Source organism: Hirundo rustica, chromosome 13 (genome assembly GCF_015227805.2).
Source record: "Hirundo rustica isolate bHirRus1 chromosome 13, bHirRus1.pri.v3, whole genome shotgun sequence".
Classification (NCBI taxonomy): Eukaryota; Metazoa; Chordata; class Aves; order Passeriformes; family Hirundinidae; genus Hirundo; species Hirundo rustica.
Window position 1 is genome coordinate 10,806,449 of NC_053462.1, and position 27,290 is coordinate 10,833,738.

The 27,290-nt window shown below is 38.0% G+C and overlaps 1 protein-coding gene across 3 annotated transcripts in view; it reads right to left on the reverse strand.

Moving 5' to 3' along the window:
* Window positions 1-652: 652 nt before the first annotated feature.
* The window catches only part of BNC1 (basonuclin zinc finger protein 1), a 74,271-nt gene continuing 47,633 nt past the window's right edge, over window positions 653-27,290 (reverse strand). The window contains exons 1-5 of one of the 3 annotated variants that reach the window (XM_040077666.2): window positions 21,404-21,492; window positions 9,173-9,275; window positions 8,780-9,015; window positions 5,639-7,560; window positions 2,097-3,618 (exon numbers count right to left, since the gene is read on the reverse strand). In XM_040077666.2, coding sequence (XP_039933600.1) covers window positions 2,937-3,618; window positions 5,639-7,560; window positions 8,780-9,015; window positions 9,173-9,275; window positions 21,404-21,412 — 2,952 coding nt within the window. In that variant the 5' untranslated portion in view covers window positions 21,413-21,492 and the 3' untranslated portion in view covers window positions 2,097-2,936. Of the gene's footprint in view, window positions 3,619-5,638; window positions 7,561-8,779; window positions 9,016-9,172; window positions 9,276-21,403; window positions 21,493-27,290 lie in introns of those variants that run through there. The other 2 variants (XM_040077665.2, XM_040077667.2) reach the window with 2 other exon arrangements.

Sequence of the window (27,290 nt, forward strand, 5' to 3'; positions counted from 1 at the left end):
TTACTTCCTTCAACATCTGTGGTGAATATGTGATATGGGCTGCTATAAGCATCACACGTATTTAAAACTAACAGGAGATGTCAAGGCTTGGTCCAGCCACATTGTGGTCATTAGGCGGAGGGAGCTACACAAATGCTTCATGAGATACATATGCTGCTCTAGGGGTACTAAGGGTCAGGGTACTGAGCCTATCCAGAGAAATCTCCCATCCTGTCCCGATTTTTGAGGGGGGAAAAAACCCAACAACAACAACCACAGCCCCACAAACAAACAAAAAAACCACCAAACCTTTCCAAAGTATAAAGAATGAAGAGGGCACAAAATATCTTTCAGTGTAGTTCTCAGTCATGAGATATTTACCTTCTGTTTAGCTGATGGCTTTTAAATGAACCTCTACCCTTGCCTACTGCACAAAGAAAAAAAAAATCAATAAAGTATCTGACAACATTTATTACATTACTTCTAATGGCTCATTAAAATAATGACACTTCCTTATTATGGAATAAGTTAGTACCATTGTCAAATCAGTGCTCTCTACAGACAATGTGTTCTCAGATTTTTTTTTTTAAATAAATATTAAGAATTGCAGTATTTTCAAGCAAAAAAGCCTACTTTTCTGAATCAACCAGAGGCATTATTATTAGTTTTTATTAACACATACAAAATTATTAGGGTATACAAATGTGTTTCCTTTTTTTTGACACAGTGAAAACTAAATAAATGGGCATTACAACATTTGTTTACATCACATTTTGTTTCAAAAAACCAGTTAATGATTAAACAAAGAGGTTTATATTTATATATATATATGTATAAAAAAAAGAGCTTGAAATAGCTGGATAACAAATAATTGATTTATACTATCAAAAGGCTGGGAGCAATTGTATCTCCTGTGATTGTGCCCTTAGCTTTCAAACTATGACCCCCACTGATAGGAGTTTCTATTAAAAATCCAAAGAAAACAACAATAAAAAACCTCAACAAAACAAACACCACCCTACTCCCTCCTAAAAACCAAAACACCGATTCCCCCCAGAACACAAAACCTCAAAGCAATGGCACAACTTTCCACACGTTAGTATTTTTTCCTGACAGCTTCAAGCACAAATGGATTATTTTAAATATCACATAAACCTACAGTAAATTAAAAAAATAGAAGATTACTTTACACAATGCATGGAAACCATTTCTAGTGAGCACAAACATTTACAACTGTGTCATGTCTTTTCCTTGCATAACCCATACTCACACACAAACCAGTTTTCAAAAGAATTGGTGAAATATTCAGTCCACATTTGTTTCTTTTATACAATATGAAATGGTTACAATATCATAGTATCTTTTAGAATAAGTTAAACATCAAGACATATGGCAATAGTATTGTACTATTCTTTCTACATACATTTGAAATCCTGAATTTCAGTTTATTCAGTCACAAAAATGAATAAAGACTAAGATCCAGTTATACTGGAAAGCTAGACTTGTTCTAGAAACCACAAATACTGTAAGCACTTTGGTATAATATGTACAGATTGTGCTGTCAATGTCATGCTTGCATACTAGAATTGATCAACAGATTTCCACTGGTGGAATAAAGCGAAAAAAAAAAAACAAACCCAAAACTGTAAGACTTGCTTTCTTATTTCTTTTCCTCTTTGCAAATGATTGAAAGAGGACACACCACAACTACACACACAACATTTGTATGATGTGACTACAAATTAAATATTAAAGTGTTTTTAAATACAATGCAAGGCCAGTCTTCTTAAGTGCATAGAACGTAATGCAGAATACTGTTAATTACAGGGGCAACTACAAAGATACAAAACATTTTTACAGATATTGAACAACCTTCTTATAAAAAAGAGGAGTGAATGAGAATAAGCATTCTTCTATTGTTACAAAGATCAACACATTTTATCCCCCACTGGTAAAAGAAACTAACTGCTGCATCATAAAAGGTGTATCTATCTACTGCATCCATTTTATCTCTTTCTCTCAAGAGGCTTAGAATTGCACCCTCAAAAGTTTGGATATTTGGTGTGGGATTCCCACCCCCCCCCCCCCCCCCCCCGCCCCTTTTTTTTTTTCACGAAACTTTTCTCTTCCTGAAAGCAGAACTCAAAAAGTGCATTTTAAATTAAAAAGGCTTACTTTCCCTCCTATTTTATGGATGCATTTGGTGTAGTTTAGAAATTTTAGCTTAACCTATTTATTTTTTCTACCACTACAATTTATCAGAATGTCTCAGATTTATTCATGCTATTCTGCCTACAAGTTAAGTAGCCCCTTTTCCTGCAAAGCAAAGTACTGTAATCTTTACTGAAATGAAATGCAAACTTAAAAAGTAAGGACTACAGGATTTTCTGAAGATTTGGACTGTATGCAGTTTTCCCAAATTTGTATTTTCTCCTTTGGATTCTGGGATGGTCAATTACATATATTCTGTCCTACTAACACTGCAAGTCAGCTTCAGACTAAGGTCTCTGGAAAGAAATGATAGCCTCAAAATTCTCAATGCAACCAGAGGAAACTCACCCCAATCATTACTCATTTCTTACACAACACAACAACCCATTTAACATGTAAACACAAGCAATGATGGTTGTTATTTGAAGCTCCTATTGTGGCAAGTAATACTTCACAAGTATCAGAAACATTTTAGTTGATGTCTCCATATTTCCCCCATTTCTAAGATGTTTTCTTTTCCTTGCAGAAGTTTTAGCTGTTCAACATTGAACCAAACAATTGCACAAAAACTACAGCACCAAGCTTTGCTAACTGAAACTGCTGGAGAGCACACACAGGAGAAAAGAATTTGACTGTGGTTGTTGAGTGAGCTAGAAGTCAAATGAGCTTAAATGAAACTAATGTTAACACATTCTTTAATTGAAATGATTAATTCTTAGCAGAAATAAATTAAGATCAGTCTGATCTTACTGTAAGCTAGTTGGTGACCCAGCCAGACTTTTGTGCAGATTGGGGTTTTGACTGTGCCTGTTCCGACTGCGAACAGATGAAAACATTGTGTTGCAACCTGGGACTTTGCATTTGTGGAGCTGGCGGAGATGCACAGTTTTGTAATGAGCCCTGAAAGTTCCTTTATTACTGTATGTTTTTTGACATATATGACAAGTTATTGGCAAACTGGAAGGTAAATTTATAAAGTTTTGATTTGCTTTCTCAATTAAAGTACAGTCTTGGTAGAGTTCATCATTGGGCATTAGGCTGGGTCCTTCACAGCTTTCATCACTATCATCCAAGGGCATGGTGCATATTTCACTTCCTCCGTCAGAATCCCAAGAAGAATGAGCACTGCTCTCAGATTTAACGCTGGAAGTAGTGCTTAGATCCAGAACAGCTCCATCATTTAATGGATCGTATCCATAACTCTCAGAACAGGGTTCTGCAATTTTGCTCATTGGAAAAACGTAGCTGCCTGTTCTGTTCATCCCTTTGAAGATTACAGAAGTATGTCCAACGTGTTGTTTTAAAGATACATCTTGGCAAAACTCCTTAGCCATGTCTTTCAAGAGGTATGTTGCATTGAAATGGTTGTTGAATTCCAGTGTATCTTTAGTCAGAAGCTTATGATGAAGATTTAGGTTTGAACTATGTCTAGAAGAACAAAGACAAGCTTAGCAAGAAAGTGTTTCACCTCACTTAACAGCTCTTTCATAATGATCATAAACAAAGAAAGGGTAAATCAATATTAAGTAGCATGCATGACTTGTATACTTCAGGTTTGACCAACTGCCACACCGGGAGTGCACATGGACAATTTGCATATGTGACGGGGTTTCTGAACTTGCTTGCACTGGCATATATCAGATTCTATGCAATAACTACAGCTATCAATGTTTCAGATTCTCTCCTGCACTGAGGATAGCTGTCAGCTCCGCTAGATCTAGTGCTAAACCTAAAAGCAGTGGGGGACAGACAGTAAACAGAACTGAGATCAGAGAATTGACTGAGGTGGGTAAGAAACAGGATTCTTTCCAAATGGAAAAAGCAGGACCTGCAAAAAATGTTGATCTCAAGTACTGTAACCATGTCCAGGATGCAGCTGTACACATCAGTACAGACCCTTTTCTTGACAAGAAGTTTCCTTGAAAAAGGAAACTTGAATTATATGCAACTTGTAGTTTTCAAATGGGTATCTCTGGGTTCTGTTTAAAACCACCAAAACATACAGAATCGCTGGTCTTCACTGAATACTATCAATCAGCTCACTGGGAACTTGCAGGCTCTGTCTAGAAAGCTAAGTTCATTGTAATACTGGCAAAACATTTGTCTTTCTCCTTGCCATCATGGTTTAATCAGAACCACGAATTGTTCAAAAAGGCATGGAAATACTTAGCACTTGTAGTCACACTATTCTATGTTAAAGTCTAGACACTTCTGCAAAGTTGTTTCAAAAAACTATTGCTTTGTGCAAAGCTTGTGAAATGCCTTCTGAGCTCACTTGCCTTTTTTTTTTTAACCCATCTTCCAAAAGTACCTACGGTAAAACTTATCTCAACATATTGGTGTGGGAAGGAATTTGTGGCATGTGAATGCAAATCTTATTGCTGGCCTTCTTTCCTGTGGCCCATATCGCAATTACAGTGGAGAGGAATTCACATCTGGGAAGATGCAGGCAGCAGATGAAGCCCTGCCAGCAGCAGATGAATCTGTGCATCTCAGATGCAGCGGCCAGTCCTCAGAGACTGGCTCATCCTCTCTCTGGATTGCATCAGCTGGCTCCAGCACTCCTGGCAGATTACAGACAATCTAAACCTCGTGTCACTCTGAACTACTATCCAGGCATACTTCCCGCAGCCAAAAGCTGCTCTAAAACCGCTACAGACTTGGACAACTTGTAACACCTCATTGCACTTGAATAGGTTTGTTATCGCTTCAGATACATTACTGATGGTCAACAATAAAGCTCCAGCTCTTGTTTCTCAGTTTATGTGCATAATAGACTGAAATAAAATTTATTACAGCAATACAGTACTGAAATGAACATTGAAGTGAATCAAGCTCATGCTTTACTTGAGAAATTAGTATTTAATCTCATAGAAAAGCACTACTGATGTGGATACACACCAGATAGCGTTAGTTTGACTACCACTGCATAAAGTTAATTTTGGGCTGACAAAGACTAATCTTGCTTTTCTTATGGGCTTTTTCTCACCAATCTGTTCTGAATCCTTGAGAAAAAAAATGACAAGGGCAAGTGAAGATTTCCTGAACTGACCTCACTAATTTTTCATTAAAAAACACTGTATACAATAAAATACACATGAAAGTACATATTAAACATGTAAGTCCATACATGCATCTACTGGAAAACTGCTGAATTCACAGCCTTACGGCTTTCCCTTTATGTACTAAAGTATTCTTTCAACTACTGCAGTCTTTATCAGTTATGAAATTTTCATCGCTTTATTTAATACCTTGTACTCTAGTGGAAAAGAAATGTTTCTTTCAATGGATTTTCATTTCAAGAATGTTCTGATAAGTTATCATACCTGTTATACGAGGATACACAGAAAATATTTGCAGGCTCCATTCCTCAAACACTCATTTTAATTTCAAATTAGGCTCCATTGTGATGGTAAAATAAATACAATTTTGTTTATAATTTTCTTACCTGTCTCGACTTCTACGAGAAGGGAAAGCAGCATTACAGCCCTCAACTGTGCAAATATGCATTTCTTTGAGATGTACATTTTTGAAATGCATTTTTACACTGTAAGGGTTTTTAAAAGTCTTCTTACAGATGTCGCAATGAAAGCGGCTTTCTTCCTTCTGAATCCCTAGTGCATGTTGACTGACATGATCCATATCTTTAGAGTCTTCAAAAGAAGGAATGGCAGCACCCCTGTTTGACAAAGTGCTGAAAAAGCCCCCGGTCAGCAAGTGGTGTTGCAATTCAGGGCAGTCATTTTTAGGAATCCTGTGCTTTGACTGCTCTTTAATATACATGGGGGGTTCAGTCATTTGTTTTATAACATCACTGTGGTGGTGTTTTGGATCTTCATATATAATCTCATGGGAAACTATTTTTAATGGTTGGTTTTCTTCTGGTTTAATCTCTTTCTCACAGTGTTGCAATTCATTCTCAGAGATATCCTCGATGTATTTGTTATTTGGCGCAAAGACAGATTCAAAATACTTTGGGCCCTCTACCCCAGAGAGAGATTTCCATGAATTACCTGAATGGGGGTGCTTTTCCACCCTGTCGGTCACCCGCTTCTCTATCTTATGCTCACAGGTCTCAAGCTCTCCATCGCTTACCCCCTGCAGACGTGATTCATCTTCAGAACTGGCAACATCGCTGCTTTCATTGGGTGTCTCAACAGCTTCTTTCTCTATCTTAATGGGCATACTGGACTTACGAGATTTCTTCTTGGGGAGCATGTCAAATGGCAATTCATTGGAAACAAGCTGCTCTGGTATTGAGGAAGAAACAAGAGGCAGAGAAGGAAGAGTACCTGGAGTATTGGCAAGCTCAGCTGGTGTGACTGGACTACGGTAAAAAGGAAGAACAGGCTGTACTGTCTTCAGGTTTGGAAAGAGGACACCGTTATGTCCAATACTGGAAAATCCAGCCTGGCCTTTTGAATCTGTACAAGAGCTGGCATAGCTGGAAACAGTTCTGCTATCCGGAGTTAAAATTGTGAATTCCGTCCTTTTACTATCTCCAGGTGCAGCAATGGTCAAACCATTTCTTAGATCTTTATCCCTGTTATTTCTGTTCATTGGCATATGGAGTCTGGGGTTAGGATTTGCACTATGACGATTTCGACTACGCAATGAGCTAAACACCATATTGCAGCCCTCAATGGTGCATTTGTGCTTTATCTTCAGATGAACAGCATTGTAATGTATTTTCAAAGTACCTTTGTCATAAAATGTTTTTTCACATGCAGTGCAGAAGACACGCCCTTTCCTTGGCCCAGCATTTTTTTCAACAGATTTCATTTTGTTTTCTGGAGATAGCGCCGTCATTTCAAGCTTGGCTGCTGTATTATGTGAACTGGAATCACTTAAAAGGGCATCATCTTCTGTTTTAGTGACATCTGGACCATTTATGCTCCTCTCATTTTCAACTTGAAATGGTGCAGAACTAGAAGTTAAGAAACTGCTTTCAGAAAATGGTATCTGAAGATCTTGTTTGGTTTCATTGCTATGGTCTTGACCTTGCTCAATCAAATGTCTTTCTGGTGGTGAACCTATCAAAGGCGGAGGCACTGGACTGAAAAACTGAAACGGCAGCATGAAAGCCATATTATTTACAATATTCTCAAAGGGATGAATGTTGGTGGGACTAATTTTGTCCAAGGAAGCAGAAAAACTAGGACTGTGTGGGTTGCAGCTCTCAATGAATGCCCTAATATCCAAATTGGCAGTTGGTGGAGGTATTATGATGGACTGCCCTTCTTTCTCTTGAATTGCCATTAACTCTACAATGGACTTAGTTTCTCCAAAGCGAAGAAACTGCTGCAAAGTAGCCAGTTCTTCTTCAGTGGTCATTATGCTCCAGTGATCCAGCACCTTTCCTGAAGCATCCTAAAGCCAAAAATATTTAAATGAGTTAAGACATTAGTTAAGACAAACAAAAAACACCTCCTGTCAGATCTCTCATTTTTTTCAGGGACTGGAATTCTTCTCTAGCAAAAAATTAAAAACATTCCATTTAATGAGATTAATGCAAATTCTGTGATAATTTCTTCCAAATTTTACCACATTGGTGATATTATTTCTTCCTGAACTGACACTAATACTTTCCAATAAACTATTTTTTTCCACAAAAATTAAGACACGTTATTTGAACAACAGATAGTATCCTTTAAGCACAGACAGCAGAGATGGAGCAATCAGACCAAGATTTAGCTCCTCATTTAAGTCAAGTATTCTTTCACTGCAAGTTTAATAATCTTCCAAGCAACTAAGATCAGAGAACAAATGAACTTATATTGATCTATTGCCAGTTTTCACAGAGCACAGCTGTAATTACACTAGTGTTGGAGTTCTTTCAAACTCTAGCTATGCCTAACTTTTCCCAATAACTACAATAAATATTTTATCACAGAACATGTATTTGATGGCCTACTGAGATTTTTCACAGTGCATGTAAGAGTTTCTAAGATGATGAAGAACGTAACATTATAAATTTTTCATGTGATAGAGGTTCAAGGTAATTGATTCCATATTTTTAATCCTAACACTAAAAAGCAAGATTATCAAGACCATTAAATATTGATTCATGTCATAATGTAAGATCATAATGTTACTTTACATAAAAGGTAACTTCCACAGCAGCAAGGACTAACATCAGTGTAAGCACATAGGGCCAAATACACTCTGGCTGCAGCTCCAGTAAGGTCGGTAGCACTACCAGAGATGAATATTGCCCCTGGTGTTTTAAATAATGGTAAGTTTATTTCTTGATGTATTATTCTGCTGCATAAAAGCAAACTCACTGTTTAAATAATACTGGAACAAATTCTAAAGCCTTTACTTTGATACATTACCAGTAACTTTTGATTTTTATTTTTGCTTACCTTTGTTGTTAGTTTTGAGCAAGTAGAAAGATTTCAATTAAATCCAACTAAAATAGAGAGCAATCATCAGAAACCCGCCCTTTCTTTTCTGGCATTAAGCTCATACAGGTCTATTACTGCCTTTCAGATATGCCACACTGTTAACACATTGTGAACCACTGAGAAGATTAAGCTAGAAAATTACTTAACTGTCATATTTGTATTTTAAAAGCCCCTCTATATACCTGTAGGACATATCCACGTATATAATCCTGCAGTGTCCAATCGAGAGCATGGAGAATCTGTATCACCTCTTCCTGCTTCAGAACACTGAAAAGCCGATCAAGCAGAATTTTAAGGCGCACAGGAATGGCTTGGGTTCCGTACAACATGAGACTACTGATATCAAAGACAACATTGGATTGAACTATTTCTACTTGGCTTGATGGGTAGAGGTTTGGAATCCTTAGTTTGCTCAGGGCTGAAAATAAGAATCACAAAATGTAAATGAACTTGAGTCCTGAGAAAGAAAATGGAATGCAACTAATATTGGGGTGGGGGTTGAAGAATGACAAAAAGCATATAATAGTTAGGAGGATCCTAAATGGTTTTCTATAGATTTTAAAAACAAGTATTACCATGTGCTACCCATCCATGCCGGCATTGGTCACATTGTCGCTGATTTATTTTCCCAGGTTTGAAACACTGACAACTACAGTTCACGAGAGTGCACCGGATAGCCTGGAGATCAATGGAAAGCATGATAGGTAATATATAAGCATCATTCAGAGTGTGCAGATTATACATCTACTGTACCCCCATAAAATCCACATGAAGACAGAGTTAACATACCAGCACAGACCTAGCAACGTGCAATATAAGTAATCCAGGCAAAGCCTGAGTTATACAAGGCTACCCTGCCTGGAAGGGTCAAGTCAACAGCAGAAACACTACAGTAATATGGAAGCATGAGTATGGAAGAATATTTAACAATACACATAGCAACACTTTGATGGATTTATTTAGGCTGAAGCACCTTCATTATAATTATTGTTATCAATTATGAATTCATCTAAGCTATGATCATTTTCTCAGGAAGGTCTGAAAACAAAGATGTACATATGAAAGATGGTCTCTCTTGCAGTTTTCCTGGAACTCCATACTGCAATATAGCAAGTTCTAATGAGCAATGCATCAGCTCTGCACAGATGCCATGCCCTACACACCCGGAATTCACAGGGAATATTTGTATTCCGTCAAAGACACAGGAGTTCACTAATGCTCCTCAGTAACAAAGTTCACCAAAAAGTACTCTAACTCTTCAAAGACTAAACAATCACATTTTGTAAGGGAAATGCTTGAAAGCAAAATAGAGCACATGGAGAGCAACCAGTTGCACAGTTCAATTTGTACATCACTTTACTCTCACCAAGGACATCTATAATGCAAATCAAATTAGTATTTAGATGTCCCTAATCAATGGGGTGATACAAACTTGCTTCCTGGAATATATGATTTCTTCTGTATGTGCCCATCTGCTAGAGAAGGCTAACAGGCGACACCTTGGAGGTCCTAGTTAAAGCTCCAGAGGGATTTGCTACAGAGCAAAAGCTTTTGCAGGATTCTGCACTGCTTGGATCTGGCGCTAAGAACAGTTCCTGCATAAACAGAATCATTTTTGAGGGAGGGAAAGCAAAGAAATTGATGTGCAGAAAGTCTTCACTGGAATAATAAAGAAAAAGAGTTAGATCATGCAATTGTAAAATGTTGGCATTTTTCTGCTTTTAAATTATATTCCCTCTCCTACGGTTTTACGCAAAATGGGGACTTTCACTCCTCAAAATACTCACAGGAAATTAAGATAAGATTTAAAGAAAAAAGGAAACATAGCATTCCCTCACTGCCTCTTCAGAAAACATACAAGGAAGCCTGATTGTCCAAAAACTTGCTAAGAAACATGGATGCAAGAAACATTCAAACTCAAAAGTACATGGCAGAGAGTTAATTGGGCATTTCTTTAGACTTGAAGAATCTGGCTGACTCCGGGCAGAAGAGGACCTTGCATACAAAAGGTTACTATAAACAAGCCCGTTCATGACATTTGGATGTCTAGCGCTTCACGGTAATGGATTTGGAGTGAGATTTTAAAATCTCAGTATCTGTTTTATCGAGGAGTTACCTTACATGCACATTTCCAAACTGCAGTGACTTGATGCTGAGGTTTGCCTGCATTTGAAGAATTGGAACAAGTGGCAACAGGGCTCTTGAGATCTCTGAATCACTTTGCCTTTAATATTTTAAAGGAGCCATTGCAAAATCCTGTGTTCTTGAGAAAAGCTCTGTGCTCCCCATAAAGACATAAAATACACATCAATAACCTATGCAGCGTCAATTACTTCATTTTAATGGAGGATATATTGTCACTTAGATGCTAAAATACTTCCATCTTACAATAAAAAGCCATAAATTTCTTATGGAAAGGTTGGGGAAAGAAAAGGTGTAGTTTACTGCGGATTGATTTCTACCACAGGATATCAAAAAATAACGCAGTTCGAGTCTTCTTCCTCTCTGAATGCGTAATATTCTGTGACTTGCCTGGACTGAAGCCCTTCCACAGGCAACCCTGCTAGGTTGAGTAAGGTACAGTACATTCCATAAATGCATCTTTTACATTCCCTTCAGACAAAATTACAAAAGAGTACTTCCTTTTTCTGCAAGAAGTAACAGAAATCTGCACAATGCAAAAAGCTGTCATGATGATAAGTTAATTGAGATTTCAACATTTTTTTCATTCCTTTTCCTTTGCACATGTTCCACTGACCTTTAAAATGATTTTTTTTCTATTTAATTTGTGTACTTGGACAAGAAAGGTACATCACACCAAATTTTGCATTTCACAGCTTTCTGTAAGAGCCTTCTTCTACATGGTACATGTGTTTATTTTGCTTTCCCGTGTATGTGTAGAAGACTGAACATGCCAAAACAGGAACAAGTAAAAGGAGGGCATTTTGTTTTACATATATGAAAGCAGCTGTTACAAAGGGAGTAGAGTTCCCCCCCTATTCTAAATATTGAACTGAACCTCTCTCAAGTCACATTATGGCTTCTGGAAACTAGAAGGAGTTAGCTTGCATCCTGCTAACATATCAAAGGCACACCCTCAAATCGGGGAATCTGCTGCTGACTCAAAAAATGACTTGAAAGAATCCCTAAGAAGAAACAACTGAGTTTTCAGGTTTTTAGCATTTCCCTTAATTTGTGCTTGTCACAGTCTGTGTCTCCTAAAGCTTTTCTAGCAAAGCTTATAATAGTATAATATATATAATATAGTCACAGAGTATATATAATAGAAAAAAACTTAAGAAATTATCAGTGAAACACAATTTTAAATTGTCACTGTTCAAGTTAAAAAAGTATTTGTAAAAGATGCATTTTGATAATCCCCAAAATTAACACATATCAGACTTTACTGAAAAGAAATTTAGCAACACTTCATGAAAATTATACCCTTGTCTTTTGCCCGTTAATCCTACTATCCTTAATATGCCTATTCTAAGGTACTATAATTATATCAAGTCTTTTAATAAGCTTTATTTTCCCAACAATTGGAATGTATACACAATTTCATGCAGAACAAAGGAATAACTTTCTGTATTGCACAGATGCAAAGCTTGAAAATTATAATTAAAGGATTGGAAATGTAGAAGGAAACTAGAGTGGAAATTTTTTAAAGTATAATCCTTTCATTCACATAATTATTTAATTTAATTTTCTAGAAACAGAAGGCAGATGGTCTAAAAAACTAAATCTTATGCTATCATCAAGTATCTTGGTATTGCTTTCTAGTCACTCTCTCCTTCACAAGTGGGTCTTTCCTAATCCATTATCAGCCCCACTTTCTCAATTCTTATAAAAAACAGAACTGAAAAGACTGATCAAAATGTTCTGTGGTTTTACCAGCATGACCGTGGGAATCTGAATGCTGAACTTTAAATAAAAATGATCCCTCATTACAAGACAGACATTAACCATTAAACTGGTCACTGAAAAACATCTAACTACTAATCACTGAATCTTAACATCTGCTGCCTGAAAGTCACGCCTGCTCACATCCTTTTTTTGCCAGATATTGATGTGGCTTCAATTATGCTTCAAAAGTTACTGAATGTTTCTTTGCAACCTACTCACAGGCCTCACAGCTGAGGAAAAGCCCAGGCTAATGGGACATAGTCATGCTGATTCTGGGTATATAACCAGGAGTCATTTCACAAAGCAGGTTTGAGAAAGTCTTCCGAGACCTATGCTCACTTGCAACATACAACAGGTTTAAAAAAAAAGCAGCAAGACAAGGAGCGCACTGTAAGTGTATCCAATCTCATTCAGTGTTATGTGGATTCTGGTTTGACAGCACTTTGGCTTGGGAAATAAATTATGAAGCAAGGAAATATTGAAGACCTTGTCAGGACTGAGTTGGATATCTCTGCTCATGCCGGAGAGCTGTTCTGGGTCTCTGCATGCAGCAAGGGCTGCAAGTGCAGACTCCAGTAACATGGAAGAGCAAGTCCCAGATTACCCTGGTGCTATTTAGCAACAGAAATGCACAGGTCAGCACCCTCACTTCTGGCCCTTTCTGGCATTTAAGAAAAACCCTTGCCCTTTTTGCACAAAGTTTCTTCCCACTTTAAAAACTGCTGGGTTTTTTCCAAGCTACTGCCATCACAAAGATCTTGAGAGGTTTCCTGCTCTGCTGTGAGGATTACCGACAAAATGGTGTCATTGATGCCAGGTCACAAGAATATATTTTGCAGATAGTGCTTAGAAATTTCTATCAGTTTAAAATGCAAGTTTGAAGAAGGAATAGGAGTTACATGAAACAAATACATGAGAGAAACTTTCATTAGAGCTATAGCAGATACTGCTTTCATTGCTCTCTCTTGAGGATTTCTAGCAACAAGCCGTATCTCCTACAGCCATCTCATCCTCATCAGTGGTAATGACTGAATATATGTAACCCATCATGGTATGTGCTCCAGTGAGCACTAATCCTAGAGTAAAGAAGTGGGACATATCGCATACTTGGAGAATAGACCCACAGTGGCTCCACAACACCACCACTTGTGGAGGAAGAGGCATGATTTACAGCGGGGGAAGAAATAAAAATCAAACATGGAACATAAGCCTGGTTATTTTGAAGTATTTTCTTGCTTGCTCCTTGTAAAATATTTGCAAGGGAAGTAAAGAGATAGATACTTTTACTATCTCTTAAATTAAAAGTAGAGTCACAGCTAACTCATAGGCCAAATCCAAATCTGTGTGCAACTTTCACAGAGAATAGTAACTATAAATGAGTGTGAAGTTGCCCTTCTGGTCAATTTTTTTTTTCCTTTCCTGTTTTTATTGTAATCCACCAGGTTTCTTGTGTTTGCAGAGTTTAAGTAAGTTCCTCTTTCTCACTAAGTTACATTTGATTACTTTTGTGTTCGAATCCTTTGCACAACCACTGAAAGCAGAGACAAATCAAAAATCCCTTATCATAAGCATCTCTCTCAGTGCCGTCCTTTTCCACGATCCAATGAGCAAAGCTCTGCTTTGTCCATTGTCTGTCAGGCAACTTTTGCCACTTTCCCTTGGGATATATTCTGCTGATAAATAACACTGTCTGTCAGCTTTGTCATGATTTAAAACAAGTTCTCAATTTACATTTTGTTCACCTTAGTTTTACTGTATCACAATCCAGCTTACCCATATCAGACTAATATCTGGGGTTTTATCCATCCCACACATAATTTGTATCCCCCCTGTCCACTCTATAGTGCATATTTAGCCCTTGGGTCTGTTCTTCCTTAAGACAGACTTCAGTTTTTGATACACTGTTAAGCTCCCTGTAGTTTACTGGAACTAAAATATATGCCAGCAATTGTTCCACCTACAGTCACAAAACGTGATGGGTTGCTCTAGATGGTGTAAGTACTTTTTGAAGACATAGCCCAACAATTAGGCATGAAATGGATGTTGATATTAAATCTGTTAGATTAAGCACCTTGTACCTCTAATTGTTTCTTGAAAGTTTCAATGTACTCCCAGCTTAGTAAGGCTCTGAATCCCATCTGCCTGTGGAGACCATTAGCAGGGCCCCTGCAGCATCTTCAAGGAAAGGCTCTGGGCCATTTTCTTCTTCCTGACATGCTCACTTCAAAGAGGTAACAAGATGCCTGGAGGATGGACAGAACATGGAAGCCCTTTGCTGCCTATAAGTGGAGCTGGGAAGACACACTGGGAATGGGAAAAGGGAGGAACGGCAGCGCACTGATGTGCACAGGTCTGACAGCGAGGCCCAGCTGAGAGTTACTCTGCACAAAGACTTAGCCCATGCTACATCTCACACATGTTCAGCTCAGCATTGTGGTGGCTTCTTCTGTCACGCGTTTAAGGCCCTGGAAAGATCCCCACCACCACAGCACAAAACCCTGCCTGCCTTTCACAGTCTGAGCCCCTGAAACAAAGGGATTTCCATTCCAGTACATTTCCACCTACTCTACTACACTTGGTTGCTGCAAGTTCTATTATTTCTATACTAAAATTTAGAAATACTTAAAATAAATACACAAAAATATTAAAATAAGAAAAATGTCCTTGTAAGATTTCTAATTATATTGGACTAAATACATATATAATTTCCACAGTTTTATATATTAAAAAAAAAAAATTCTTACAAAGTAACAGCTGCTATTAATAGTTATTTAAGTAACAACAAACAACTTTCCTAAAAAGCAAACCAGCTTTGCAGCTTGTTGTATCCAGAAAACATTTCTGGTATTTTCTGTATTTTGAGCTGTTAACTAAGTAGAGAAAAGTTGCACACAGATGCAACAGAGTGAACAGCTGACCAAATAACTTCAACCTTTTCCATTCAGACACATTAAAAATGCTGGCCCAAAATGATTCATATGACAAACTTCTGATTAGTAAAATAATTTAGCAAAATTATTATCTTCTGCTTAAGAGACGGATTAGGAGACAAATGGGAAAGGTGGAGGTGGGCCACAATTTGCTTTTTACAGTGCCACTAAACACAAAGTTATACTCACAGCTCAGTTCCTAAACTGACGATGGCTGCTTGGTAATCAGGCTGGTTTTCATTCACACCAACCATCTATTCCTACCAAGCTTGGGAGGTGCAAGAACCTTTGAAAAGTCCAGACAAAAATCTCTTGTTTCAGAGGCCAACCACGGATTTAGAAATTGAAGTTAACACCTATTCTACTGAAAATTTTGGCTGGTGCAGCTACCACTCAACCCCCACTTAAGCCTGTTCTGTGGGAGAATTATGTTATGATTTTTCTTCTACAAGTACACAAAGGCCACAAGTTGAATACATTTTCTAGATAAGACGATGGAATACAACCCATTAATTATTTGGATCCTTACATATATATATATATATATATATATATATATATATATCGATACTGTTTATTTGGGGTCAGATACCAAAACCTGACCTCATTTTAAACATCCACAGTGTAAGAATACACATAATCAGGATATTTACAACATAGAGCCCACAGCAAGTTGCATTACCCCATTATTCTCTGCCCCTCAGTGGAGCTGAACAAAACCAATTTTGGCCTAGAATTTGACCAAATTTCTCTTGCGCAGGCGACTAAGCACCTTGAATTAAGAACATTTAATTGTCCTTATAAAAATTGACTAAAGTGTCCTCAAAAAACAGTCAAAAATGTGAGGAGAATAAATAAGCTCAGTAAGACAGAAGTGAAATTAGGTAATACCTTTACAGGATGGCACCACTCCATCAAATTAACCTTTCTTGTGGATTTACAAGTCAGTCTCCATGTCAACACTTCATTGAAAAGTTTTTCTATGTGAGAAGAGTTCTAGGGGTGGGAAGCTGAGACAAGAGACTGAGCTAAACGCAGCCTCACAGCCCAGGGCCGGCTCAGGCCCTGTGGCAGCTCTCGCAGCCGAGGGAGAGGAGCTCGGGGCGGTCTCGGGCACTGCAGCAGGCGAGAAAGCACAAGGAGCTGTTTCTGAGAAAGGCAGCCACGCTACAAGGCCAAACTTTAATCACAGCATACCTTGTGGGATGAAAATCACTCCTCATGCATGTCACTTAACCCTACAGGGCCCCTTAGGGCAACTCTTGCTAATGGCACTGTCAAAATAATTATAAAGAGAGAAGAATGTGTATGTGTGTGTGTGTGTGTGTGTGTATGTGTGTGTGTGTGCACACACACTTGAGTGCTACTCTAAACAAAAAGCATGGGACAGTAAAACTTCATTTTGCCATTCAGCAGCGCGGCTGTAGATAGACTGGCTTATGCTGCAATTAATCTCACTTGTTAACAACAGGTAAGTGCTGACAGACAGCTCGGTCCACCTCAGGGACACAGGCAGAGCCTCTTTAACAGTTTGGTTTGGAAATGAAAACAAGAAATACAAATTGAGGAAGGAAAAACATCACGTTATCATTATCTTAAGAGTTATTTTCTTTTGATTTTGCAACAGACTGTGGTGCCACAGTTCCCACAGTATAACTGCCCTAGCCTGCATAGGTCAGAAACATTTCACTGGTATTAAGCAGTGTATCTATCACAAGATATTAAAATAACATCCCTTTTCAATAAATTTACAGGAAAAATAATTCTTATTAGTGCATTTCAAAAATGAGTAACAGATTGCTGCATATTGATGAGAAAAACTGGTCAGACTTTAGGTGTAAAGATAAGTCACCGGACAGAAATGGTGTGAAATTTTATGTGATAAAGCACTAGATGCTATTTAGTCTAACAAATACATCATTACATACTACTTATCCATAGTGACATGCTAAGCATGCTACAGTAAATGCTGAGGCTACATACCTATCCTTGAACTGCAGTTGAATTAAATATTAACTCCAAGCCCTATACTAGCAAGAAATAAGTTTTATTCACACAAATGCACAACTATCAGAGAAATGAGGAACATTAGAATATATCAATTGCATGGTCTTTAAAATATATTTTTAACTCTTTACCTATTTTATAAAATGACACATGTGTGCAATGTGGATGAGTTAATGTTTTAAAGACAACCCTAAATTTTTCAGCTCCTCGTACCGCTGCTTAAGTCTCAAAGCCATAAAATATACGTGCTTAAAATCTCTTCCTTTTTTCTTGTACGGAATGAAGACATGGATTAAAGAATAAAATTGAAATAACAGCTCTCTGAAATATTTAGTGTTACACAATTGCATTTAATGCAATTTCATAAATTTTAAACCCAAACACTATTTGTACACATACACATGATACTATCTGGTGCTACAGTTATGCAATACTTTATGCAACAGTGTAGCTCCATTGGTAATTGCACAATTTAAAATTCAGTATTCCTTTTTATTGAACACAGGTGAGGAAATTTCACCTGGTTTTCAGACATCAGCTACTCTCACATGAAAAAATACCTGTTTCTCACTGATGATATTCTATATTTGAAATTTGAAGTAAAATACAGCATTTTTCCTTTTTTCCCCCTCTTTGTTTGAATTCTATAATGGTTTTAAAGTGTGGAATGAAATACTGTCCTTTATACTAAAATGACAGAAGTCTGTTAAAAACTGCCATTTTTCCTCATTCCCTCAATAATATTTTTTTTGAGTCTGAATCTCTAGGTTTTCAATCTCTAGGATTTTTTTAAATGACAGCAACAAAATAATAAGAAATAAAAACTAGAAACAAAACAGGCAATGACACTTTCTGTAAAACTTCAACTGTAGCATCTGCTAGGACAAAACCTGCTGGCTTCCAGCACATAGGAACCATGAGAGGTCCTGCCCCACTGAAGCCAGAGAGGACAGGAGATGACCCAGAGGGCAAAGCCAGTTTTTCTTTCTTACTTTTGGTGGATATTCCACAGAATAATGACCCGTAAAGATCCGTACCTAAACTGCAGCTCAAATCTGCATGAAAAATGTTTACTAAATGCAAAATCATCCCAAAATGCCTTTAGAACACGTATCTGTAACAGAAGTTGTAATCTAAAATAAAACAAGAACTCTGTTTTTATCAGAGGTCCATTTAGCATCATTATAATGAAGTCTTTATTACTGAAAACCAAATAATTCACTGGCTTGTTGGATTGGAAATGGAATGACATGCTCTATATGTAGGAACAGATCTCTTAACAGTATCACAAACAGACACGGAAGCTGGAAGTCAAGACATTTGGTACCAAAAGGCCAAACATCACTGCAGCCTCAGGAGGCAGAAATTCAAGTAAATGCCCATGAAGTGACCCAATATTTGTAGTAATTTTTCCTATTTCTCTGAAGATTCAGTTCTCTTGAATGTTCAGAGGTTTGCAGATACCATTATTCTTAGATTTCTGAATAGGTTGTAGATCGTTCAGCAGTTCAAAGAATAAACAGAATAACTACTTGTAAGAAATCAATCAAGCAAAAATCCATATATATATTAAGTATACCAAAACTGTATTTTCCATAAGATTAGTTATTTTTTTAAGTGTTCACTTATTGTTAGAAGTCTGATTAAGCTGCAAACTGCTAAAAATTCTAGCGCTTCATTCAAACAGAAATTTTAAAATTATACTGATTATTAAAAACCCCACTATCAGCACTATACACTTAATGGTAAATAATCCAGTTGAATAGCTGGTATGTTCTTCAAAAGTCCGTATTTTTCCCTTTTCTGTAAAAGGAGCAATTAGAAGGGTATTCTTCAGTGTATATTCTAATCACTAGAACAAAGCAAACCTACACGCATTGTTGTCAGTAGTTAAAATAATGGTGGACCGTCTTTGCCCCATGACCTGGAGTGGAGTGAGACCCCCCCCCCCACCTCCCAATCCTCCAGCACTGAGAGCTGAGCCACAATTTCACTGTTTTAAAACCAAAAGGACAGAAACAGAGACTCCTGTCTAACAAAGCGCTTGCATACCTTACAACAAACTGCACTTATTTTCCAAAAGGATGTTAAAAATAGAAGCATACCATCTTTTCCCACCTAGGATTGTATCCTTAAAATTAAAGACTATTAGCTGGCATCCCTTTTAACCGTCAAACTCAGACAGTGGCAGTTCTATAGCCACAAAGAGAAGCAGTAAATGAGAAGAACATGTTACTACACTGCATTTGAGAAAGTTTGGCTCCAAGCTATGCACTGATTAATATCAGATCTCCTTCTTTACTTGCCTCTTGACAATCTTGTCACATCTGGCTGACAAATCCTTACAAGCTTATCCAAACCAAGGCAGCCCAGATCATGCTCCGGGAGTAGCTTGAAGGAAGCGGCAACACCAGCCATGTGTACTGATGTGCCATCATGAAACTAATGAAGCTGACTTCACTTGCAGACTGCAGGAACACGAAGAAACACAACATGCCCCAAGGTTTTGCAACATAACGCAGAGTTAGCTCACCAAAAGATAAGACAAACAATCAGCTCCCGAGGTTCAAGAAGCCAAGTAGTTACATGAATTACAAAAATTTATATGGAATTGCTTGAACAACAATCTCAACTAAATGAGCACAATAAAATCCAACTTCAGATCAGATGTGAAAATTGGCTGTTAAATGCCTTTCAAACAATGGTTTGTTTTAAATTAAAACAAAACTGGTCTATTTTATTTTCTCTCTCCCACATCCCCAAAATACCAGAATGTTGCCTGGCTCCCAGGGTATTCAAACTGAAAATTAGCTAAAAAAGAAGAGGGAAAAAACCAAACCAAACCAAACCAAAAAAAAAAAAAAAAAAAAAAAAAAAAGAGGAGGGAAAAATAAAGAGGAAAAAAAATACTGTCACTTTTTATCTGTAGGATTTTACAGAAGGATATACCACAGCCTGTGTATATCAGTAGTCCTCCCCTGGGTTACTGATCTGCCCTCTCCTCATTTTTAAACCAAGAATTCGTTACACAGAGAACTGGAAGTATTTGACCAATTAATAAACCAGAAAGTAAAATGCTGTATCTTAAACACATCTAACAAAACCTCATTATGTATGAGCTGACAATTAAACCATGTTTATTTTTCTATGGGATGAAAAAAAATCCAAATAAATAAGTTAAATGCATCACAATACAAGACACTTAATTAGCACAATATATTTAAAAACCCAGACCCCCCCCATACACACATGCTCATATTTAAACCCACCCACCTCCGCCCCCCCCATGCCCCTTCCACCCCCCCAAAATACAAACAATCTGATCCTAAGAAAAGAATTGCTGGCCTTATTTTCTGGGTGCTAAATAGTCAAAAATAAATTGTATATAAAGGGCATACATTACACTCCACTTTAGTGGTAATTTCTAAAGAACTTCGTAGTGAAATTACATTGTTGTCTGCTCTCTAGTGCATTTATACATCATGATAATGATAATGTATCTGGTTAAAGCACTTGACTCAAAACACATCTGAGTCACAAATCACAGATTTTACTGCTATTAATGTATATCGAGGACTTGTACAATTAAACATTGTCAAGTATTTATGATTTACATGCTCATACTTCAACTGGAAAACAATTACACAAGTGATGGCTCTGTTTATTATAATCAGCCTGCAATTCTGCATTACGTACTGTAGAACAGGAAAGTCACACAGTTGTTTACAGTGCACAGCAGAAAGAAAAAAGAGATTTTTTACAGAAAAGAGTTTTCTACTTTTACAGTATCTTTTCATAAATAAGAAATGGAGAGCACAGCTCCCCACAGCTCTCATCTCCATTGTTCATTACCCAAAACAATACCATTGCAACATTTTTTATATCTCCACAGTGCATAGCCACAAGTAAAAGTTGCACAGTAAAAACATACATTCATATAGAACTGCAAAGAACTTTCCTTACCTCAGACATTCTGACTGCTTATGTTTCCAGAGCTATAAAACAGTTTCCCATTCCCTCAGTGAGTTGTACAAAGAAGTACTGGAAACACTCCTGCCTGTACAAGTACTAAGGCAGAAGAACCATCACACGCCTCTTTACTCTTGTCTGACTCTGAGCACCTCAAGGTCTGATGTATGCTCAGGCTGTGCACAGGGGAGTGAAATAAGATCCTCCCCCTTGGTGTTCTCCAGACCTACAGTACGAAGTTGTGTCTGCCTCTCACCTCTGCAGCCAGCTCTCACCTCGCTGCCCCGGAGTGCTGTGCTCCAGCGCGCTCCTCCAGTCGCAGGGCAGTCCCCTCACAGCTGGCTTGAAGAGGGCATGACACTCATCTTTCACAGAGATTTGATCAAAAGGAGTCACAGAGGCTTGAGGCGCTCCTAATGCAGTGCAAGGAGATTCTACCTCTGCTCTGGCAGCCTAAGTAATGCATTAAATCAATGCAGCTGACCTAGGGCCTATTACAAATTTTTTTTTCTTCTCTGAGTGTACAACTATCTGCAAATAAGCTATGAGGTACTTACGAGTAAAATTACTTATTTTTAGCGTCAGTGTTGTTTTTCAAATTGCAGCTGCTGCCGTGTTTTTTTTTTTTTTTTTTTTTTCTTTTTAAACATTTGCAGGTCTCAAAGGTTCAGTGAGTGGGGTGTGTGTATTTCTTAAAGTTAAAACATTTCCCCTTATCAACTAACTTTTGAGTTAGGGCTAAATTTTATTCCTTTTTATGAAGTTGAAGCTTCCTATTAACAGCAGTACAAGTCATAAAGACAGGAGAAGAATTACTTTCTAGTAATTGGGCCAAAATCTGGTTTTAGTTATTCAGGTGTTGGGTTGCATTCATGAGCTAGAGCAGGATTTTTGTCATAGTCCTTTCTCACCTATTTAAAAAACCAAAACAACCCCTCAGGACAAAACACTTCTCTCTTCTCCTCTCCTTTTAACTCCTGCAGATTCTTTGCACTCTCCTAATTCAGGAATACACTGTTGTAAGCCAGGGAAAGACATGAGCAAGTTGCAGTGAACTCGGAGAGAAACCCGGTCGGAACATACCAGGACAACATCTGACGATGTTGATGAATACCTGTAATCCCATAGGAAAGGCAGCAGGAAATAAGATGGCTGTAGGGAGAAGACAGCTAACATATTATTATTGTTGGTTTATTAGTTGTCTTCTACTAATCCTGTTTACTATTCACTAGATAAATGCATAAGGCTTAAGGAGAACCTAATTCACATTTAGCTAAATACTGGAGTATAGTTAATGTTAACTGCATGGCAGTAATTGGAATCAGACCAGGATAAGGCCAAGATCCCAGAATCTGGTCCAACAGAGCACGACAAGAAGCATATGCTTTCCTAAATCCTTAGGTTTCTCCACTCTATACCTTATTTCTCATGCTAAACTACTGAACAAGATGGAAAAACAGAGAGGGGGATGGATTTTCTTAGAATGGTCTGCCAGATCCTTCTGGCAAACAGCACTCAAGCGTGGCAAGAGTCAGCCAACAGGGATGACGTGGTCCATTCCCAACAGAGCACCATGTGGAGGCTCCAGTGCCACCCCTGCGCCCTGCAAGTTGCCCCAGGCACTTCTCTTTTGGGGGCACGAGGCAGGACACATGGGTTATCTCTGGCCTTGTAAACTGTGAGAAAAAGTGCCCAAGAAGTCACAGCCAAAAACATGTTACTTGAACTGATTCTTAACAGCAGTGTTTTAAAACATCTGCTCTGTGATGGGCACAAAACCTAGCTGCTCTCTCCAGATGTTAACTCAAAGCCAAAGGCACACCTTGTTGCTAAAATGGTATCTCCTTCTTAATGAAATAAGTAGTGATGTTAACTAAAAAGGACTCAACATGATTGAGAATTCTGCAACAAAGGTGAGAAGAGTACTTTAAGATTACATAAACTGCCAGAAGCTCTGAATTGAATTCAAAGTGATAAGTGACTAAAACTTGGATGTGTGGAGAGCTGCTCTCCCCTCTAGCGAGTTACCAGGAAAAACCTATTTACTAGCTGCCATTTGCCTGGAAGATGATAATTCTTATTAAATGGGCTAACTTTCCATAGCAAACAATTAAGGACCAATTTACTGTTTTCTTAATTAATTATCTACTAACAGTCTTTTATTTTAAGCATTGTTTTCATTATTCAAGCTTTTTCAATGAATATTTAATGGGAGCACATTCTTGCTCTTTTTAAATTGTTCACTATTTCTGATTAGCAATTTTTTAGTGTTTTACTACCTGTGCGCCTTGTAGCAGAATCCAATGATCCCTAGCATAGTGTGACATGTGCAAGGCACAGTTTTTATCTGCAGGTCAACTTCTAAAGGAATACTGGTACATTAACAGTGTTTTTTAGTAATTTCAGTTGATTCTTAGTAATTTCAGTTGATTCATAGTTCAAGTTTACTTGTACAGAGCAGTTACCAAGATGTATCTTAAGAATGATCAAAATGGAAAGCAGAGGGTGACTTCCCTAAATCTTCTTCCAGCTTCTTGTGAAAAGAAACAGACACTGGGACAGGGCACCAGCCTGGAGACAGAGGTCCTGGACTGCACTTGGGGCTCTGCCACTGAATTGCTATTTGACCTCAGGCAAGTTATTTAAATTGATTTATATTTCCTTGCTTCTGAATTACTACATTTTTTGTTTTAAATCTATGTAAATTGCAAGCTCTTTGAGGAAAGGATAGCACCTCATTATGGTCTTCTCAGGTACAGTGCTAAGGGCAAAGGAAAACGGTCCCCAGGTCTGAACTCCACAGATGTCATAACAAATACCTAAAATCACAGTGTAACAATGCAGCCCAAGGAAAGCAGCTTTCTCCTCCCACCTGCCCCAGCCTGTTCCTTCTTCTCCATGTCCCAGCCTGTGTGCTCAGAGCAGCATGAACGTAAGGGGATGTAGGGCAGATTGCAAAGTGCTAAAACTTCTTAGCCAAATGTAAGAGTACTCGTGGTTTTGAGAAGAGTTCCAACACATGGAACTGACTACAAACAAGAAGCTGCTGCTCTTAACCGATTTTATTATCTAGGGCACTTTAAAAATGAGTATTAACTGTAGGGAATCACTACAAACAAAACTGAGGCTTACAGCACTACAACTGCAATACAATCCCCAAGAAAAGATTTCTCTTAAATTTCAATCATGACCTGAATTTTGGTGTTTGATTCAAAAAAATCATTCTAAAGAGAGTATCAGGAAAATGACCAAGCACTGACTAAACCCTGGGAGTAGTTTGTTCTGCCACTGCAGAACAAACTGCATTCTCTAGGCAAATGGGCATGTAAATTCTAAATTCCCCAGCCACATGCTGCTGCCTCACGCTGTTCCTCCCAGAGTTCGCTGCACAATGGTGTTAACCTCCATGTCCTGTTTGCTTGGCCTAAATTCCAATCACATAATACGCTATGTCCCTCTTAAATCAGTGCTGGCAAAGATCTTAGCACTAATTTAATGCTTTGCTCACTTGCCTTGCAGAGACATGTGGATTAAACATTTCTCAGAAGAAATGTGAAGCAATGGTCAGCCCCATGATTGTACCACTCAGCCCCAGGTCACCTTTCAGGAAAAAAGCCAACAGGAACAGGAATTGCTGTCCAGGACTACAGGGACACAAGATTTTGGGGAAGCAGGAAGAGAGAGAAGAAACAGACTCTGAAAATGAAGAGAATTGATAACTTGTCAGCAAGACATAAAGACAGTTGTGGGTTTCAAACAACTTAAAAGTTCAATTTTTAAAAAATGCATGCACATGAAGATGAAAAGACATGTAAAAGTGTGCTGCAGCACAGGTTTTGAGCACTAGTCAAACTACAAATAGGCCTGCTAAAGGCATAACCTATTTGCTAAAGTTTCATAAGATGTGTGGAAGGACAGTTAGGGCACTCTAGTTCTCACTAAGCAACAGAGAAACTCAAATTTCTTGTTCAGTATTTCCATATAGGCTGATTTTGTAAGGTAGACTTGCTTATGAAGTGTCCAAAACTGTTTTCTGCTAACACTTTAACCAGAGTTTAAATGTTTACCCCGTCTTGTTGCTTACATGCCCTTAAGGGTAATTAGACAAATTCAACACAGCAAGGTAAGTTTATTGAATACTCTCTGCATTTGCACCCCCACTTCAGCATTAAATTTCATTCAACTGTTCACTGCATTACTTTTCGGTAGCCCAAAACAGCAGTGAGTCATTACAAAATACTAACACTTAAAACAGTAGGTTAGGGCAAGCCCAAAGACACATCACCAACACCAGTGCCACTGACCCACCCCTCTGAAATGGTGCTTCTCCACTGGCTGCCACTAAGATCAAGAAACTGCAATTAAAAATTAGGGCTGGCCTGGACAGTAAGTTTCTTTCAAACTTTTATTAACGGCTGCTTTATGTCACAGTATATTTGCCTCCAAAAAAATTGATTATGTAGTACTTTTGCATCTAATGAAGTTTGGTGTTTTTAAGTTACAGCCTTTTTCAAGGCAAATCTCTCAGCACTAATAGTAGCATATTTATACAATGTGATGTAATTATGCATCACACAGCAAAGCTTTTTAATATACTGGTGTTAAAGCATATAGCTTTAAATCATGAAACATAATAAACCAAAGGACTTGGTTTGACTCCTCTGAGCTAATCATTACAGTTGTTCATGTCATATCTTATTACTATTCACTACTTGAGATAGTCCTGGTGATGATCCTCCTACCAAAGCCTTCCCCCACTTCCAATGATTTCTGTAGTTGTGTATTTTGGTTCTCCAATTTGGATTATTCACTCTTTGTGCAAATCTTTTTGGAGGTATCTCAGGATCACCAGAATTATAGACTGCCTCACTTGACTGATACCTTGAAGTATTACTCCACTCCATTCTCCACAAAAGACACTTGATGACAAAGTACAGCATTTTGTCGCTCCTAATAAAAGCATATGCACATATACCACAGTGGTGAGTTCACCCAATTCTATCATAACTGGGCCTTTCTGTTGAATGCTTCCAATTTCATCCTAGGACCAGAGCATTTATAACATCTCCAAATTAGGTTTATTAGATCCTTTTGGAGAATCTGTACTAAAAGACTCTTTTTTGCTCCTTCCTCCCACTGCCCCCCACTCTCAGCTGAGATAGAAAACTGACTTAACTATTTATTCTATTCTCTACCTTTCTAAATATTTTCACCTGCTGTGAAGCATGCAGCTTCTGTCTAAATGGATGCCAAAAGACTGCATCATTTTTCTGTATACAATGTCATACACATGTACGAGATACCCACCCAGCTAGAGATAGGGCTTTAAGAGTGAGATGGGAATGCTGCACCAAGAACACCCAAAAGTTCCTTGCAGATCTGCCATCTTTCTTTCAATGATCAGTCTAGTATGGGGTGGGTTTGCATGAAAGTACTACCAAAAAATAAGGATTTGTAAAGTTGAGTTCTTTGAGAACTTCCCAAAGATGAGAAAGGTATTAACAAGTGAAATGCACTTTATCTAGATTTTATCTAATAACCAAACAATAACGGAAGTTGAAGTCTTTCACTGTCAGGGACTAAGGTGGGCACTGCATCGGCTACACAGGTCCCTTTCTGCGCATGTCTACCAACTGCCCTCTAATCTTTCAAGTCCTGTGAGAAGTTTAAAACATTTAATTGCTAACCCTTGTTATTAAGGAATCTACTCTGTCAGACTGCAGCTCCTAATGTTAAGTCTCTTAGAGCAAATCAGTTTTGATACTGATGTTTCTCAGAGGTGCAGCATTTAATCCTCAAATTACAATACAAGTTTTAACAGGCAGTTTCTGCCTGTCACCAAGATCTAGTAATTGACAAAAAAATTCAAACCCCTTTCTAA